Source organism: Aethalodelphis obliquidens, unplaced genomic scaffold (genome assembly GCF_003676395.1).
Source record: "Aethalodelphis obliquidens isolate GAN/ISIS:26980383/991018 unplaced genomic scaffold, ASM367639v1 scaffold3, whole genome shotgun sequence".
Classification (NCBI taxonomy): domain Eukaryota; kingdom Metazoa; phylum Chordata; class Mammalia; order Artiodactyla; family Delphinidae; genus Aethalodelphis; species Aethalodelphis obliquidens.
In genome coordinates, this window is record NW_020837947.1 from 45,262,046 (window position 1) to 45,281,488 (window position 19,443).

A 19,443-nucleotide genomic window follows, 5' to 3' on the forward strand; every position below is an offset into this window, starting at 1 on the left:
ACCATCAACACTTAAGATTTTAAAAATTTCTCTAAAACTTGCATTTTAAAATTAAATTTGTAAAAAATCCTATTTTAGCAAGCTTGATTATATCAACTGGTAAAACTTTATTTTACAAGCAATAGGAATTGGATCAAATGATTATTATAATCCAGAGGAATTATTTTATAACCATAGCAAATGCCATTATACATACTGCCAAAACAGATTTAATAGACAATACTGAACTGTACAAGAGTTATTTATTTTTCCTTAATCTCAAAGCTATTTTAGTAATACAAAAAGCCATATTAACATTTTTCCATTAGAAAACAATGTGATGTACAAAACTTTGGATGAAAGGATATATGTCAAATTTCACTTAATCATTTGGTGGAAAACCCACCACTCCATCAATACCACCCAAAGTGTTTTAGGCAATGATTAAAGTCAAAGTAAGCATCTTAATAAATTCCAGCTGTTAAAACAACAAACCTAGTAATATAGTTTGCTACATAGTATTTTTGACTACTCAGGAGTTACTTTTTAAAATCTATTTTTTTTCTGAGTCCTACCACATACCAAGTGCTATACTTGTCCAAGTGGGTATTTGAGAAGTTGGTAAGGTGGAAGACCCCATACAGCGGTCCTTGGGTTACCAGACTTGACTTTTAACTTTCAAACATCCTCCAAGATCAAGAAACACCAACTAAAATTACACACTCCTCCAAGTGTTATTTGATTTTATTAGTGGGGAGGGTAATAGTGGGGAGGGTAAAGAGGTCATGAACTATTATTTATAATCCATTATTCCAATTAAAACCGTATGTCAAAAGCTAATTTATTTTTCTAATGAGTTTAAGATTTGACATTATTACAAACGTGGTTCACTACTGACTTATTGTGAACCCTACAAGGCACACTGCTCAAAAACAGCAAAGCAGGTGTGCATAAACGCTTTTCTTTGCATTTAGTGAAATAATGATATTTGATACCCATCTTTATCTTAAAATTCCATTCAGTTTAGGGTCCAGTGAAGAAAATAAATCCAGTTACAGATGGTAAAGAGCAAAGAAGGTAAACTAGTAAGGATTATTACTATACAAGGAAATTTATTCTCTATCTTTTCCTTTGAATAACAAGATGCTAACACACTACTTTCATTTAAAAAAAAAAATGCTTGCAACTATTGAATTGAGGCAAGTACTAAAGGCCCATAAACTGACAAAGTCGTCCATTCACCACCATTACTTCTTTACATAAGCTTGTTTTCCTAAGTATAATGCGTACTCTAAGCTATAATTTGGAAATTAGCCAAGCACTAAGCAATTACAATGGCAGGTAATACACCATCGGTTTTTGAAACACATTCGGTCACTTTTCATGACCCACCTGCAGTTTGGATTAAATAGACTCTCACTCAGTATAAATTTGTTTTGGGATCTGCATGACAACAACAACAAAAAATGTAGTTTTATGACATTTTCACATAAGACATTTAAAGAGTCTTTGGGTCATACCACTTTTGTATTAAGTGATTCATCCTGACATGCTATTAACTACAATAAAAATAATTGTTCAATTTTTAAATGAAAACTAAATGCAGATAAATGGTAACAGATTTGACATGGAATGCTGTAAAATAGTCCTGTACGTAATCTGATACTACTGATTACAAATTTCCCAGTTTGAAAACTTCAGATTAAAAACCACAAGAAAATTTACTCTTGATGGCATGCGAGATCTTCTTCAAAATGAAACTAGAACCTCAAAGTCTCAGTATTTTATCAAACATAAAGAAACACAACAAATTTGTACATTTTATTCACATTTATTTTTCGCTTTTAGTGTGCTCACAGAAAATTAGAACACCTTAAGCAGGAGTTTAATAGCAATTTTTGTAAGCAAAGTTACATTCCATCTCTAAGTCAAATTGGTCAAAGCTTCTCCAGTATTTACAAAACATGATAGACAAGATGCTACACAAAACCATTGCATCTGAAGATTTTTTCCTTATTCTCAAAGACGACTGGAAAAGAAAGCATTGTCTGCTGTAATCAAAAACATACCACAGTATAAACAGTAACCATTCCACTTATCACAGCTTGGTTGAGTTTAAAATTTGTGTTTAAAAGGTCCAAGATGACTGCAGTTTTACAAAAATGGGCAGGGTGGAAAGTTGCAAACTTCATGTGCTTCTGGATATCAAGATTTGTTTTTATACAATAGTCACAGTTAAAAACACCCTGCTGGTAATACATAATTACACTTTATTAAGGTCATAAACCAGCAATAAACAATAAAGCCTATACAACTTGTAGTTCTACTTAATCACTGACTGGTACAGCTAACATGAGATAAGTGAAAAGTTCCTATGGTTTAAATGAACTCCTAAGACTATGATCTTTTTAAAAATCTGGGTATTGGTGTTTTTTTCTTTTTTTCCACTTTCCTTCTTAATCAAGACTTGTAGTGTTGTAAACCTGCCTCACAAAATACATCGTAATAACTTTTCTTTAAAAAAAAAAAAGACTAAGCCTTTACACCATCCTTTCTAGTGGTACATTGTCTTGGCAATGCTATGCACCACTAAATTTCTCCATCGTGGCTCCTATCACTTCATCGGATATCCCTTTTTGACCCACCCATCTCCTTCATATATGGGCATGTCCATAGATTGACAAAGAAAGTTTACATTTTTGAATAAAGATGCAAAGTATGCAAAAAACATTAATACTGATGCAAAAAATAAAAATAAAAGAGAAACAAGGCAGAGGAAGGTAACTAAGCTCTCCTCGACCTGTTGGAATGGTGGTAACAGAATGATCTGAGATGGGATCTGTGGGTAGGTGGTTAAAAACAAAATTTGCTGCTTAAAAAAAAGTAAAATAAGAAAAGACATCTTTAAAATCAATCCCTGGTTGTAGACAAGTTCTCCAAAACCAGTACCTGGCACCACTCCAACAAACAAACGCGGGGGGAGAAAAGTTCTTCGATTATCTCAAAAAATCTTGCCCTTTTACTCTGCCGCCTCCGCTGGGGGGGCTTCTGGACTGCACTCGGGCTGGGCCTCCTGTGAGGGAGCTGCGCAGGCTGACGACGCCGCAGCGGCCGCCGCCTCCTCCGCGGGGGCCGCCTCCTGCTCCGGGGGCGCGCCGGGCCCCGCGGCCGAGGGCGCCTCGCAGGTGGCCGCGCTGGCCCCGGCCTCCTCGGTCTTCTCCTCTGCCTTGCTGGGCTCCTCGGCGGCCTTGGCCTCCTCGCTAGCGGACGGCTTCTCGGGCGCGACGGCGGCCTCCTCGGGCTTGGCCTCCTGCGGGTCGCCCCCCGCCGCCCCCTGCTCGCCCGCGGCCGCCTCCTCGCTCGGCGCCGCCGCCGGCTCCCCGGAGGCCGCGCCCGCAGCCTCGCCGGCGGCCGCAGCGGCGCCCCCGGCGGCCTCGTCCTTGCCGCCTTCGGCGGAGGCGCCGGCGGTGCCTTCGGCTTCACCGCCCTCTCCCGCTTCCTTCTTGTTCTTCTTGAAGGAGAAGCCGCTCAGCTTGAAAGACTTCTTGAAGGAAAAGCGCTTCTTTTTTTTTTTCGGGGTCTCGTTGCTGGGCGAGGGCGTGGCCCCGTCCTCGGCCTTGGGCGAAGACGTCGAGGAGGCGGCTGACGCGGCCTCCCCCTCCGCGGCCGTGGGCGAGCCGGGCTCGGCGGCCTCGCCCTCCGCGGGGACCTCCTTCTCCGCAGGGCTGGCCCCGGCCTCGGGGGCGGCGGCGGCCAGCTCATCTTTCTCGGCCGCGGCTGGCGACGCCGCCCCGCTCCCGGCGGCCGCGGGCTCCTCCTTGTCGGCGGCCGGGGCGCTGCCGTTAGCCTGCAGCTCCTCCTTGGCGCCGGGCTCGGCGGCCGCGGGAGAAGCGTCGCCGTTTACCTTCACGTGGCCATTTTCCTGCGGGGCAGAGAAAGCGGGAGGTCACTGAAGGGGGCCTGGGCCTGTCATCCCCGCCCCCACTCCAGGACCGGGAGGGACTAGCGTCCCCCGGGGCCCCTCTGGTTTTGGAGACCTTCTCCTTCATGGGGAGGCGGTATTGGATGCCCAGAGGAGAGTTCCTCGAAGACCTGGGGGCAGTGCTGTTTGGGATGTCTAAAGGAACTGAGGAAGCCTCGACTACGCAATAAATGCCCCCGAGACCTTAAAAGGGCCGAGTCTGAAACGTGGAAAGCAAAGGGTAACCCATTCCAACCTTTGCCTCAAGGGCTTTGGGATAAAGGAGTCACGTAATATATGATACGCCAAACGCCCTTTGGAGGGAGGCACAGAGCCGGAGCGGGTGATCTGCGCCTAGGTTACACATCCCCCTTTCTCCCTAAACTCTAAAGGCGCCTTCAAAACACCAAGAACTCCCAGGGGGATCCCAGCGTTCCAGCCAGAAGTGCCTGGGCTGCGCGCGCAAAGGCCCTACGCCCGCCAAGGGCCTGGGGTCGGCAGGGGGCGCTGCGGCTCCACGGCGCGGAGCGGGGCGCAGGCGGGCGCGGAGGGGCGGGGCGGCCGGGCCACCCCGCCCTGCCGGGTCGGGCCCTGCCCGCTAGCCAAGGCGCCCCCAAGCCCGGATAGCGCAGCGCGGAGTCCGCAAACAAAGCTCAGGTGGCATCCTAGTCTGCATAAAACTAACAAGGCAGGGGGAAACCGATTATTTCAGAGGTCTCGCCTCTTCTTCCACGCCCACCTTCGCCAGTGATTCTGCGAAGCCCGGGCGCGCCCAGGCGGCTCGTTTTGCATTTTTAACGGGTTCAAAGCCTCTTGGCAGAGCTTGCCGCCGAAGCAACACGGCCTCTGCTCTAGGAAAAGAGGCGTGGTGGTGCCCGGTGTTTGCGAAGCAGCCACCCTTGGCCGACCTCTCGGGCCCACCCAACCGTAGCCATCCTCCTGGGTTCGGGCATCGCAGGGGCAGCCCCCGCAGTGGTCCAGGCGGCACGCACAGCAACAATCTCGACCGAAACACAAGAACTGCCTCTGGTTGACCATCTGGACAGGTTCTTCAAGGACCCACAGTCTTCCCACACTAGGGAGACCATTTAAAAGTCAGATGGGTGTGTAATTCCAGAGACAACTACGAATAAAGATTTAGAACAGTGGGAAAAGCCCACCGAAAGGTAGTGAAACCCTTCTGCCCAGCTCCAGCCAGCCAGCCAGCAACCTTTCCAAGAACCCGGGGCACGCCGCCTCGGCATACAATAAGACAGCCCTTCTTCCCTCCTCGCCTTTCTCCACCGCCATCCCTATTCGCCCTCCCCCCGCCCTTCCCTACCCACATACACAATCACACCAGTTCAGAAATCTTGAAGGCGACCCAGTCTCGACAACAAACACGAGAGACACTCAAATACCTTTGTGCCCACTAAACACAAATGCAACCTGGCTGGGTGCGGGGGTGTGGGGTAGCACCTAGCTAGTCACGTTCTGCCAAGCTCCAAACACGCCATTTTAGACGATTTATCATTCATTCCTCCCGTCTACACAAGAATTCACCAGGATTCTCCGGGAACCACTACTTTGGAGTGGGGGGAGACCCCACCTATAAGAAATTGACAATTTAAGCTATCGATTTCCATTCAACTTTCAGACTGGAATCTGGTCACGGTCCTCTCCGCCGAAGGCGCTTCGGGCACGACCAGAAGGGAAGGGGAAGCGTCGGGACTAGAGAAAGACACCAAAGAAATAACCAGAACCACAGGTAGAATTTACCTGCCCATTCGCTTTAGAAGGCGACGAGGCCACAGCCGCCTCTCCAGGCCTCTCCGCGGCGGCTTCTCCCTTCGCAGCGGTCTTGGAGAATTGGGCACCCATGCTGGCTTCTTCAACAAAGAAACTCAACAGATCCAAGGGGGGAACAAAGAGCTTCGGGTTGGTGTAACGACGGGGCAAGCAGTAGCGGCGGCGGCAGCAGCAGCGGCGGCAGCAGCAGCGGCACACACACCGGAGGGAGGGGGGAGTGGGGGTGGTGAAGAGGACAGAACAGAACCGATTAAATACACTCCGGATAAAAAAATTTTAGTCGAAGAGATCAAAAAGCAGCAGCGCAGGAGGGAGGGAAAAAGGGTGGAAAAGTCGAGCACAAAAAAAGGAGCCCAAGTGTAGTTTTTTAAAAAAAGAAGTAATAAAAAAATCCCAGATTTGTAGCCGCACTGTAGACAAGAGGAAAATGGAGAAATCTCCCTGGTTGCTAATAAGATGCGGGGTCCAACGCCCAAGTGCACAGATGAATGGGCTCGCGGGCGCTGACGCGGCCCCCGCGCGCGCCGGCCAATCCGCGCGCCGCACACAAAGCAGGGGGCGGGGCCTGTGCGCCCGGCGAACAATGGAGCCGCGCTTTGCAAACGGTTTGAAAATCAGCCTCAGACCGAGAATTAATGTCCTCCAAATAAATAAATCAATTAAAAAATACATGCCTCTCGCCTCCCTCTGCTTGAAAATACTAATGCATTACTTGATTGGCTTGCTTTGTTTGTAATTAATGAACGCGGGAGGGGTGGTACTTGTGGATGGGGGCGGAGAAAGCGTTAACTTGACTCGCTTTGACTCTGGTCGGTCTATATCCGTGTCTGTCTCCCTCCCCTCCCTCCCCTCCCCCATCTTTCCCGTGTGTTTCTGTGTATGTATGCGAGTTTTTAAGACAATGGTGGGGATATGTGTGCAGCATGTTTTCTGTCTCTGTGTTCCATATTGGTTTCACAGATACTGCACAGGGTTTGTTTTTCTAACGGTTGCAAATGTGAATTAGCCCCAAATTGAAAGGTATTTAAACCAAGAAGATCGAATTTCATCAAACGAGATCGCGAGTTAGAATTAGGTCTGTAGGCCAGATGTAGAAAATGCAAAAGCAGCACGCAGACGAAGCCACACTCCCTTCTCTATCCCACACTGGCATGAAATAAAATATTTCGAGATTGGCCTGCGGCGCTCATCAACCCCCCGCCCTCCCCGTTCCCAATTAGTGATTTTCCCCCCAACAATATAAAGTGAGGGCCATGTACAAAAGATCGGAAAGGTCTGCATTTTATCATTGTATGAAATGACAGTTTTTCCTCTGTGGTGAAATGAGACACAGCCTAGAGTGTACGAATCCATATTTACAGTTGGGATGCAATTCGCGTCGATATGAATCTTTTTCAGCCTACTGCCAGCTTCGGAGGGACTCTTTTCTTCCTGAACATGTGTGAATGTGCACGCAATCGAGTGGGCTCCTGGAAGGGAGGGAGGCAGCCGCGACGAAACTCTGAACAACCGGATTGACTATTAACAGTTCTAAGGAGAAATTACATATTGAGAGATAGCAAGAACATCCCTGAACGCTCCAAGTCTAACTTGGGTTAGAAAAAAGGTCTACCAGTGTACCTCCATCTGCACCCCTTGCCACCGAAGTACCAGACGCTACTTGTGCGCGAAAGACAGCGCACTGATTTAAAGAATGGAGGGGGAGGGGGGAGAGGCAAAAATCAAGGATACACCCTTATAAGCATTCTCCTACCACCTACATTTTTGCTCCCAAAGTTTTCACCCGTGTCCAAATCAGACTACTTTTTCTCGTTTACATTTAGTGATCCTCAAATGAATAATCTTTAGCTTATGGAGGTGAGAAGCAGTCGGAGGAAAGGTTCACTTCTCCCGGTGCTGGCTCTGAATTCTCAAAGTTTTATTTTCCTGCTCATTGTAGGGAAATGGGTCACACTCTGAGTGAAAAAGACGGTTGATTCCAGCCAATAACTCTTTGTTCAAGTACTGCTTTGAAAATCACCAAGCTGCAGATCGTTACATGAAGCTTCGTCTTCTCACTGTCCACTTCTTCAGATGCGTCATTATTCAATCACGAAGTCATATTCCCCAGAGCCGACGTTAAGACGTTTCCGTAGAAGTGTATCTTGCCAAACTTGTTATCACCCTAAGGGAGCCCGCTGGCCTGGCCCAAGACCCCAGCCGCCGCGATGGTTACGAATCCCTTGTATTAGCGTCGTTCCAACTTGAAAAGCCAACTGGGCTGATCCAAAACCACCATCCAGGCGATTCTCAAAAGCTCTTTTAAGCTGTTGATTTCCCCCTACCCCCAACGTGAATCATGCCCCTTCCTTTGCATCCCCCTCCCGGTTAAACTTGGGGCGATTGCTAGCTCGCTTTTGGATTTTCTCCTGACGTGTTCTTAGCCCTCCATTTGGGGGCTGCTTTTATTGCTCCTTTGTTACCAGGCTGCGGTGTAGCTTTCCCGTCTTTTTCTTTCTCGAATGCCTATTTGCCTGGTATCGGCTTGTCTCCTTGGCAACGGCCATGGAGGATTCGGAGCCCCAGGCTGGGGGGAGTGGGAAGGGGCGGAGCCGACGGGGGGTGGGCAGGGAGGTGGTGGAAGAGAAAGAGACGCAGAGCGAGAGACAGAGAGACAGACAGCGAAGCAGATGGCCGCACGAGGGGGCGGAGTCCCGGCGGGGCGTGGACGTCGCGAGCTCGAAGGAGCCAATCAATTCCCTCAGCTCCTCCGGGGCTAGAAAACAAGTGTAAACACGTAGATTGATTACCCACGAGCGGTCCCTCGTTTAGGGTAGTAAAGTTGGTTTTCTTTCGATAAGAGAGCGCATTTTTAGCGTAGGTTGGAAAGCCGACAGTCCCCAGTAACTGGCAGGGGGAGGCGGTTTGCGGGGCTCTGCCGGGGGGTGGCAGCGGGGGCGGGGGGCGCTGGGTCAACCTCTCCTCAAACTCTCCCGGCGTCGGGCCAGCCGGGGGGAAGCTGCGAATGCGCGAGGCGGGTGAAGGCGGAGGTGAGGAAGGAAGGGGCTGGGAAATGGGAAGAGGTCACTCTGTCTCGGAAACTACATAACGACTGGGAAGGACCTCCAAACAAGACTGGAACCAGTAGGAAGTTGTACAGTGTAAGTACATAGTTCCTCAGGAGTTCGGTGTTCTTACACCCCGAACTAAAGGTTTCAAATCAAGTTCTAAGTATATAAATATGATTATATATATATATATATATAAAGAACCCAAGTGGTCATAGTGAAAATGTAAAACTGGTAAATGCCTGTAGCCATCTCACCAGGAGGAAACAGTCATTTATTCTCTTTTCACCACGCACTAGGGTATTTCTAAGAGGATGACAATCTGTATATGGTTTTCTCTAGAAAAAGAATGATTTATTTAGGATACCTCAAAGTTATTTTTTCCTTAAAATGTTAGCAGTAGAAGGGAATTTTTAGATAGTTCCACAAATTCCTCGAGGGCCTGCTGTATCCCTCAAGGCCTTGTTTTCCCATCAGTGAACAAGAGAGATGCAATGCAATCTTTGGCCTCCAGGAGCTTACTTTCTTTTTCTGGCCGCGTGGCTCGCAGGATCTTAGTTCCCCAACCAGGGATTGAACCACTTCCCTGTAGTGGAAGCCTGGAGCCCTAACCACTGGACCGCCAAGGAATTCCCTAGGAGTTTGCATTTTAGTAGGTTGCTTTAGGTGAATTGGATTATCTAGTTTCATCTAGTCTCTTACCAGATGAAGAAACAGTCCCGGGGAAGTTGCCAGATTATGTCAGTTGGTAGAGCCAGGGATAGAGCTCACCCCCTTGATGATTCCACATCTCCGGCTTCTTCCACTGCTCCCGGCGCTCACTAACCTTCCCTTGATGGCACAGATTCGTTGGATAGGTTGGTTATTCATAAATAAATTATTTCTTCGGCTCCTGCTAAGTACTAGGAAGGGGCTAGACATCAGTTGACACCAGGGAAGAGGATGAACATGTCTGTCCTCTCATGTAACTTCCACTTCGCGTATTATCTCTTAAAATTTCTTAGAATATGAAGAAAGAGTACAAAGGATGGGATTAACTGTGTGCTTAGAAGAAAGCAAACAAACAAAAAAACAATAACAAAGATGCGGGCCACGTTCTAGATTCCAAATTAAATATACCTTTTTCATTTGAAAGCATTCATTCAACATTCATTCATTCACAAAGTACAAGATCGCACTGTGTTAATGGTGTGGTGCTCCGTTTTTCATCTTAGGTTTTATATTACCTGAACTTTAATTCCACAGAAATTGATTAATGTGGAATACAGTGTGGAGCAAAGCAAACACAGCCCGTCATTCATTCAACAGGTATTTATTGATTTCCTATCATGTGCTAGGTATATGGAACATATCAGTGAACAAAAGAGACAAGAAATCTTTATGGAGCTTACATTCTAGAGTAGGGAGAAAACAAACTTTCATAAATGTAAGTAAGCAGATTATATGGAATACTAGTAGTACGTAAGTGTTGGGGTGGGGGCAAAGTTAGGGGGATATGAGTGCAGGGTTGAAATTCTATATAGGAGGTCAGGGAAGGCCTCACTGAGAAGATAAACTTTGAGCAGATTTGAGGAGGTGAGGGAATCGGTCAGGTGCACCTAACCTAGCAAGAGAAGGAGAAATCAGAGTTGAACAAAAAGATCACAAATAGATAAGTCATTATAAATAATCATATGTGTTCTGAAGGGAAATGTAGGGTGCTATAAGATGGTCTAATTTAGTTAAGAGGGTTTCAGAGGGCCTTTTAAAGGAGTGACATTTTAAGAGGAAACCTAAAGGATAAGTAAGCATTAACCAGGTAAAGTGGTGGAAAATTGTATTCAGATGGAGGAAAGCCCCTGAGGAGGGAAGAGTTCAAATGGGTTTGGGGGGAATGTCAAGAGATTGGTTTGGCCATATTTTTGGGTGCCTATAAAATGTTCTAGTAGAAAAGTTAAATGTGCAGGTGTAGGAGTCTGGAGCTCAAAGACTGATTTGGAATGCAAATATAGATATATGGTCATTCCAGATGGCATTATTTTCTGAAGCCAAGTCATGAAAGTATACAGAGAGAGTGCAGAAATACCTAAATACCTAAATAACTCTAAATACCTTCTGCCTTAAGAGGCTGGGCAGATATTTGTCAATTATACCTTAATAAAGTATAACATAATATAACATAAAGTAATAAAGTAAAATAAAAATCAGTGAATAGAAAAAAAGAGAGAGGTTGGGTAGAAAAGAAGGCTAGCTGGCAAAGAAAACTGAGAAGGAACCTCCAAGGAGGAGACAGAAAACCAGGACAATGTCCTGTCTGGAAAATCAGTGAAGACAGTGTCTCAAGAAGGAGTGGTTAGTTTTGTCAAATGCTGTTGAGAAGTCAAATAAAGACTGAAAAGTTTCCATTGGCTGTTGCTGGTTATAGAACAGCATTCTGTATACAGAATACAGAAGTTACTAGTTATGGGCTGCAGAGCAGTTTTTATCCTATGTTGAGAGTGGAATGCAGATTTAGTGTGTTAAAGAGTAAATGGGAGGTGAAGAAGATGACAGCATAAATAGTCCCTTCTTCATGAAGCTTGGCTGGGTAGAGGGTGTAGAGAGACAGGGAAGTAGCTGGAAAGGGAAGGTGTAATGTTTTTTGTTTGGGTTTGTGTTGTCTTGGATGGAAGATATTAGAGCAAAGTTAACTACTCTGGAAATTAATCCAGTAGAAAGGAAAATGTTACAGATATAAGAGAGAAAAAGAATAGTGAATGGAATGAGGTCCCTAAGAATGCAGGAGGGAATGGAGATGTAGGGCACATGCTGAGATACTGACTTTTGAAAGACTCTACTCCTTTCCTGTAACAGGGGAAGAAGAGGATGGTCAAGACTGACATGGCTGGAAGATGAGAGAACTCCCTCCTGATGGTTTCTACTTGCCTTTGAAATTCATCAGCTAAGGGCGAGGAAGAGAAGTCGGGGTGTGATTATATTATAGAAGGTATGGAATAATAATGGGGAAGCATAGGATTGAGACTTTTGGGCATAGTAAGATTTTAGAGCAATAATGAGCACCCATTTGAGGTTGATAAATCCCAATGATGCTTAGCCAGTATATCAGAGTTTCTCTCTCAAATAAATTCTTAAGTGAAAAATAGTATCTATTACAATCCTCTTTAAGATTACCAGCTATTCACTTTCCCAGCCTATACCCAGTTTTTTAAAATTGAAGTATAGTTGATTTACAGTGTTGTGTTACTTACTGCTGTACAGCAAAGTGACTCAGTTATACATATATATGCATTCTTTTTCATATTCTTTTCCATTATGGTTTATCACAGGATATTGAATATAGTTTACTGTGCTATACAGTAGGACCTTGCTGTTTATCCATTCTATATATACCAGTTTGCATCTGCTAATCCCAAACTCCCAGTCCAACCCTCACCAATCCCCCACCCCCTTGGCAACCACCAGGCTATTCGCTGTGTCCCTGATTCTGTTTCATAGATAGGTTCATTTGTGTCATATTTTAAGATTCCACATATAAGTGATATCATATGGTATTTGTCTTTCTTTTTTTAAAAATTTATTTATTTTTGGCTGTTTTGGGTCTTTTTTGCTGCACGCGGGCTTTCTCTAGTTGCGGCAAGTGGGAGGCTACTCTTCATTGCGATGCACGGGATTCTCATTGCGGTGGCTTCTCTTGTTGTGAAGCTCAAGAGACGGGCTCTAGGCACACGGGCTTCAGTAGTTGTGGCACGCAGCCTCAGTAGTTGTGGCGCACAGACTTAGTTACTCCATGGCATGTGGGATCTTCCCGGACCAGGGATTGAACCCATGTCTCCTGCATTGGCAGGCGGATTCTTAGCCACTGCACCACTAGGGAAGTCCCTGTCTTTCTCTTTCTGACTGACTTCACTTAGTATGATTATCTGTAGTTGCATCCATATTGTTGCAAATGGCATTATTTTGTTCTTTTTTATGGTTGAGTAGTATTCCATTATATAAACGTACCACATCTTCTTTATCCATTCATCTGTTGATGGACATTTAGGTTGTTTCCACCTCTTGGCTATTATGAATAATGTTGCTATCCAATTTGTATTATGCCTATACAGTCAATATCTGCACAAAAATATAGAGTAAACTAGGTCTTCTTTTATAAACTCCATTTCAGTTAATCCTGTATGATTTTGTACAGATATGTATAAACAGAATGGAAAACGGAAGAGAACCTACTGGGTGCTAGGCACTGCACCATGTGAGCCTGTGCTAGGCTTGTGTTTCACCCTTACAACAAACCCATGGACTTGAATCATTATCCCCATTTTATAGATTTGGAAATTGATGTTCAGCAAGATTTGGGAAGTGAAATTCAACTAGTGTGTTAACCATTGTGTGTTGAGGGCTATCTGATTTTAGGAATCTAATAAAATCTCAAGTGGTTGTAACAGCAAAGTGGGCTGTCATAGTAGGAGCTTTATTAATTTTTTAATTGGTACCATGTACTGAAATTTTAACTTTAAACTTGCTTTAGTGTTCTTTATTAACTATCCAATTGCACTCAAATTAAAGATTCTTTCATGGTTAGGAAACATCAGAGTCACTGATTATCTGATCTGAAGGCTCAAGGACTAATACCTAGAATAGGAATGAAGCTTCTGGAATGTTAGATCCCCTCCGGATACTTAGGTGATTACTACAAAACCACTAGAAGCTTGAGTATATTTTTAATTACTGCTCTTCAGGCGTATTGATCGACTTAGCAAGAGTTTATATATTTGAAAAAGTCCCAAAGGGTAAGATACACTCTAGATTAGAGAAAGGTTAAAAAAAAAAGCAGGAAAACCCCCAAAATTTTAAAGAAAAAGTTTTCTCCAGAAATTTTGAATCAAAGCTTATCTACAGTAGCATTTTCTAGAATTTGCAGTATTTACCCTCTAAGGGACAGGCTGAAAACTTTCCGTATCAGCTTTTGAAAGAGCTGAGTTGGGAGAGGGAGATAATTCCCTTCCCATCTTTGTTTCCAGAGGTAACAGGCAAGTAAATAAAGAAAAACAATCAAAGTTTACATTAAAAGGATATGGTTCCTAGTCTTATAGAGTTATCTAACTAGTCAGCCAGAAATGAGAGTAGAAAATTCACATGGAAAAAAAGTTGAATTTTCCGTGTGACATAATAGGAACCATGCAAAGGTTCATTTTTCATTGTTATTTGAAAGTCATGGGGCTTCCCTGGTGGTGCAGTGGTTAAGAATCTGCCTGCCAATGCAGGGGACATAGGTTCGATTCCTGGTCTGGGAATATCCCACATGCCGTGGAGCAGCTAAGCCCGTGAGCCACAACTACTGAGCCTGCGCTCTAGAGCCCGCAAGCCACAACTACGGAGCCGGCGTGCCGCAACTACTGAAGCCCGTGCACCTAGAGCCCGTGCTCCACAACAAGATAAGCCACCGCAATGAGAAGCCTGCACACCACAACGAAGAGTAGCCCCCGCTCGCCACAACTAGAGAAAGCCTGCAAGCAGCAATGAAGACCAAGCACAGCCCAAAATAAATTTATAAAAAAATAAAAATAAAGTCATAAATACTTTCTGATATTAAAAAGTAGATTAAATCCCTGAGATACTTGAACTATTCTATGGCTCAAGAAATTAAAGTATAAAATCATATCAAACATTTATCTTTATTCCAAATGATAATGGAGTTTTTAAAAAAGGATATGTTAACCTTTAGAAATCACTTGTTGCAGCCAATAAATTGACAAGTTTTTATTAAGCTGCTGCTGAACCAGACTTCATTAAGGCCCCCTCCAGTCTGATGGACATTTCAGTGCCTTTAGCACTCTGTTAGGCTTTCTGATGGGATGATTGGGAAGGATGATGACATTCATTTTTTCAACCGATATTTATTAAGCACCTACTTTATACCAAGCACTGGGTGATAGTGCTTTGCCTACGATAGCTCCGCAGAATCCTATCTCCGCGGATTCAGAGATAGGATTACTCTGAATCCGCAGAGTAATTTTATAAGGTAGAAACCATTGCTTCCTATGTCTTCACAAATCAAGTCCTGCAGAGGTTACATAACATGTTCAATTTTTTGCTGCTTTTAAGTGGTCTGGGCTGGGTTGGGTTCTGAATCCAGCTCTTGGTGTTTCCAAAGCTTGTGGCACTGTTTCCCTGGATACCATGCTGTCTTAAAGTAAGAATTTTACTGGCTGTTTCCAGTTCTCCTGGAGGTTACAAAAATGCCCAAGAGACACTAGAAATTAACCAAAAGGCATTCAACTTCATTTATGCATTGTGAGAGAAGTATTTAGGGCCACGTCCATAAAATGAGAATTAGCATTCAGAAAATCACACACGCACACGCACACAAAATCTGACAGATAAGATTCTTGAACCTGGAAACATCCTTAGTAACTCTATCCAGAATATAGTTATTGCAAATCAGATATTGGTGTAATTAAATAAAAACATGGTTAAGTTGCACTCAGATCTCACCTCTATCTTTTCTGGAGGCAGAAGTGTGAGTCTGGCTGAGGGCAGAGTGAAGCCATTGGAATGTAGGTAAAACAGAGTGTAGAACTAGAAAGAGGAAGTTACAGTTGGGAAGGAAATCAAGATATGAGATGGGAGGTGAGATCAGAGATGAGAAGGTGCAGGACCACTGTAGGAAGACTGTAAGTATTCCTGCAAAGAAAGAAAATCACAGCAGAGAATGTAGGGGTGATGACAATGGGACATTCTTCCATTAAGTCTGCAGTTGGAATTTGATTTACATTGTGGTTGTAGGTTTTAAAACTTAAAGCAATTTTACATATGTTTCATTTAATACCCACAGTAAATTAAGTCATCAATTAAGTTAATTCCCAATGATAAGAGAGTTAAATAATTTGCTTCAAGTCCTAACTATAGCTGCTCAGACCAGCCAGTGTCTTGTGGTCGGCGGGGACAAACAGGGACTTTCTCACTGTCCCATCCTGCTGTCTCTGCCCTTGTGTAGCCTTTTCCCACTCCTATTCCACCTTAATACTTAATAAAAGAATAATCATGCTGTGTTTCTAATTGATTTCAAGTTTTGTTCTCATTGCTTCAAATACTACTTTTATGCCAGTGACATTAAAATCAGAAATACCTGTCCTAACTGCTACCCCAAATTCCAGGTCTGTATTTTCTGCTGTCTCCTTACTGGGCATTGCTGTGTGTGTATTTCTCACCACTCCCTCAAACTCAGGTTATCATTTTCCCACCCAAACCAGCATCACATTCTGAAAGGATTTCTTTAGCTTTCTTGGAGACATTTTGGACTCATTTTTCTCCCTCACTTTCCAGGCTAAGAATAGAACCAGATATAGGACCCCCTTTAGGTTTCAGTGGCCACTCTACACAATATATACATATATTAAATCCTTACATTGTACACAAACTAATACAATGCTAATATGGCAATTACATCAATTAAAAAAAAGACAAACAAAAAGAATTAAAAACTAAAACAAACTAAAACAAAGCCTGAAGCTTTGCCTGTTTGGCCAGCTCATAAACTTTTCTTTCCATCTCCACATCTCTCTTTCACATCTTGGACACATTTTTCCTTATGTTACCTTTTCTCTCTTTAAAATTACCATTTGTTAGACTTTACAAAATATAAAAATAATTCAGTAGTACGGAAAGTACTGGAATTCTCATCGTATGATTTATTACAGCTCAGAACACCCCATGGATCAGCTTTGTCAAATTATGTTGATTTTTTCCTTTCAAACAACTTTGGTATTTTCTCAACCAGTGCTACAATTGAAATCAAGGTTTTCGATGCGTTCTGCCTGAATTACCTCCTAGGTAGTTTCTCCCCTCTCTAGGACATTCTATGCCACAAATATCTCCCCTCTAACTCCCTTGATCAAAAACTGACTTTCAGTTGCCTGGGATCTAACCCTCCTTTCCTGACTTCCAAAATACTTTATAATCTGTCCCCATAATCTCTAGGCAGAGGAGTAGTTTGGGTCATTGAGAGACAATTTATTAAACTCTTCCCTGTAATTGTTTCATCCACCTCCTGGCAAAGAACTAGTAATTACAAGTTGTTAGTATAGCCCCATTAAATATTCTTTATAGAGAGAAGGTTGAAGAACTTCTTCTTCAAGAAGTTCAAAGAACTTCTTTCATAATTTAAAACAATTTAGGAAGCCAGTTCTCCACCGGCTTCTCTTCTTAGGGGTGAAAAAGGAGCAGATTTCAAGGAGATGGTGGACTGATCTCCCTTTTTGTCAAAGAGAGAGTCCTGACTTTGAACTTCTCATGTCCTTTTCCAGTCTCGTATGTTTGACCCAACCACAAGAACCATTGCACCAGAAGAGGCAAAAACCCCCCTAAGAGGGAGAGAAGAGAAAACAGCAACTGGTAAATCATAGACATTTCCTCCTGATTATGTAGACAAGACCAGTTTTTCCTTCCTGATGAAAATATTTTTTCATGTCTGTAACATTTCATTTTCTCACACTAACACTTAATTTCCTTGGCTGGATCTCCTGTCTTTTTTTTTCCCCCACCATACTTTGAACGTCCTAACTACTTTTAGTGAATTTAAACTACACAGTGTCCATTAATTGCCTAAAACAGGTAATATTTCCCCCTGTATTTGTTTTATATTCTTTTCACTCGATGGCAAAAACTATCTGCAACTTTTGAATTTACAAAATCCATGTTATGATAATTGTGGTTTCTTGAGAGTATCCCATAATAAGCAAGACAGAATTGTTATATTTTAGACTTTAGACTTCATCACTACTTTTTTGAAAAGAATTCGATTTTCACTTGATTCATTCAATTTAATGGTAGAAAACAGTAAAACATTATTTGACACCAGATAGGCAAACGTCTACTTATGTTGTTATGTCCGTATCTTTCAACTTAATTCTTTTTTAAGTCCTTAATGAGTCTTCAGGATGATTTCATAAAATATATTAAGATGTAGTTTATGTCACTGTATGAATATATATATTACATTATATATTATTTATATTTACATTATCTATATTATATATCACATATGATTATTATAGTGTAGTATGCATGGGCTACAATAGGAAGTTGAGAACATTGATTTTCATTGTCATTGTATCAGCACTCATAGGAACAAGCAGCTATCCTTTGAAATGATCACTTTGTCAGAACACCCATCAGACAAGTGCCAATCTTTAAATCAGTTTGGGGAACATTCCTCTTTGGGTCAGGCCTCACAAGCCACACAAGAAACTCTGCCTCAGTATTTTATAACTGTGTTTTATGATGATAATTTTTATTACTATAAACTGTATACCACTTTGATCACTGACTTTAATAATACTAACACCTTCTAGGTACATGAAAAAATGTTCAATTAACTTTCAAAATATAATTTTATTCACTGTGCTTTTGGCTGTCTTTAAAATTAATACTTGTCTTTAGAGAGTGTGCCACTCTTGGGGTGAAGCAGCCGTGGTGTAGTGGGACTGCGGTATTTGAGGACATAGGTTCAATTTCAGGTTCAAACACTTGGTAGTTATGTTGTGACCTTAGACAGTTGACTGAGGTTCTCTGAGCCCTTTGCAAGATATGGATAAAAATTCATATCTTAATGAGTTTTTAGGGTAATGTATTATTGTTGTTTTAAGATGTACTGTGTGAGAGGTTTTCTGTTGGGATTTGAATGAAAATAGGCAGGAGATAAGAGAAATGTTTTGAGATAATACATGTTGTTACATGTATGTAAAATACTTGTTATTGCATGTATATATAATACATGTATTATATATACATGTTATTACATGTGTATATAATACATGTTATATAGCCTGGGAGCCAGCACTTAGTAAGTCCTCGATAAATGCGGCGGTTCTTTTTCTTCTTGGAATAAGGGGGAATCAGGGAAAACCTCAGAAGAGATTTTGAAGTAAAAGGGAAATAAGCAAACATATATCAGTAGAGCTGTTATTAAGTACTCGTTTAAGTAAGGATTTGCAGTGAACCCATATCTTGACTTCTCTCTTGGGCAGAATTCCTGAAGGAATTCTGAGAGAAGCTGACTAGAGACTAGAGAAGGTGCTAGAAGGTAGTAGAATTGGTAGTTGTCTTTTTCTTCCAGTAAGCCAGCTGCTCTCATGAGGGAGGTGGGATTATATTTCTTAATTAATGTTAATTTTAGTTAATGTTTAGACTTTTACATGATTAAGCAAATGCTATATCTCCACATTTTGCTTTTCTTATAACTGTCTTTTCTCAATCTGTGCTTTTCCTGAAATATGCTACAAAACCGAGCTGTTTAATATAAGTCGGCGTTTTGCCCTCCTTCCTTGCACATCTCTTCATCTGAGGCTTAGCCAGCAGAGAGGTGTCAGAATAAAACCACAATTTGAAAAATCTGCAATAGATTTTTTTTAATCCCACCCTTCTCATAGAAAGCCCAGGTAGAGTAATGAGTACCTTCAGGTTCTCGCTCTTTATTTTCCCTGAGTGCTAATTAAAAATCTTGTTAGCAGCAATCTATTAATAATTTATTTATGCCCTGAATTTCTTTGGGCAGTATTTTGTTATCCATATACAAATTTTATTTTTGCAGTTTTTGCTTTTTTCTCCAATTTTGAAAAAAATATTAAAAGAGGATCATATTTATAACAATTATGATCCTCACAGTGATTTTCATCATCATCATGATTACAA

General features: G+C 42.8%; 1 protein-coding gene and 1 long non-coding RNA gene across 2 annotated transcripts in view; one reads left to right on the top strand and one right to left on the bottom strand.

The window, feature by feature from the left end:
• Nucleotides 1–223: 223 nt before the first annotated feature.
• Nucleotides 224–6,247, bottom strand: MARCKS (myristoylated alanine rich protein kinase C substrate). Its single transcript, XM_027088254.1, has 2 exons — nucleotides 5,699–6,247; nucleotides 224–3,901 (listed from the first exon to the last, which is right to left on the bottom strand). The coding sequence occupies exons 1-2, from the start codon at nucleotides 5,798–5,800 to the stop codon at nucleotides 2,999–3,001; spliced, it is 1,005 nt and encodes a 334-aa protein (XP_026944055.1). The 5' UTR covers nucleotides 5,801–6,247; the 3' UTR covers nucleotides 224–2,998.
• Nucleotides 6,248–8,505: 2,258 nt separating this feature from the next.
• The window catches only part of LOC113610280 (uncharacterized), a 336,551-nt gene continuing 325,613 nt past the window's right edge, over nucleotides 8,506–19,443 (top strand). Inside the window, exons 1-3 of the long non-coding RNA XR_003429020.1 lie at nucleotides 8,506–8,868; nucleotides 11,608–11,740; nucleotides 17,058–17,145. This is a non-coding gene — a long non-coding RNA (uncharacterized LOC113610280). The remainder of the gene's footprint in view (nucleotides 8,869–11,607; nucleotides 11,741–17,057; nucleotides 17,146–19,443) is intronic.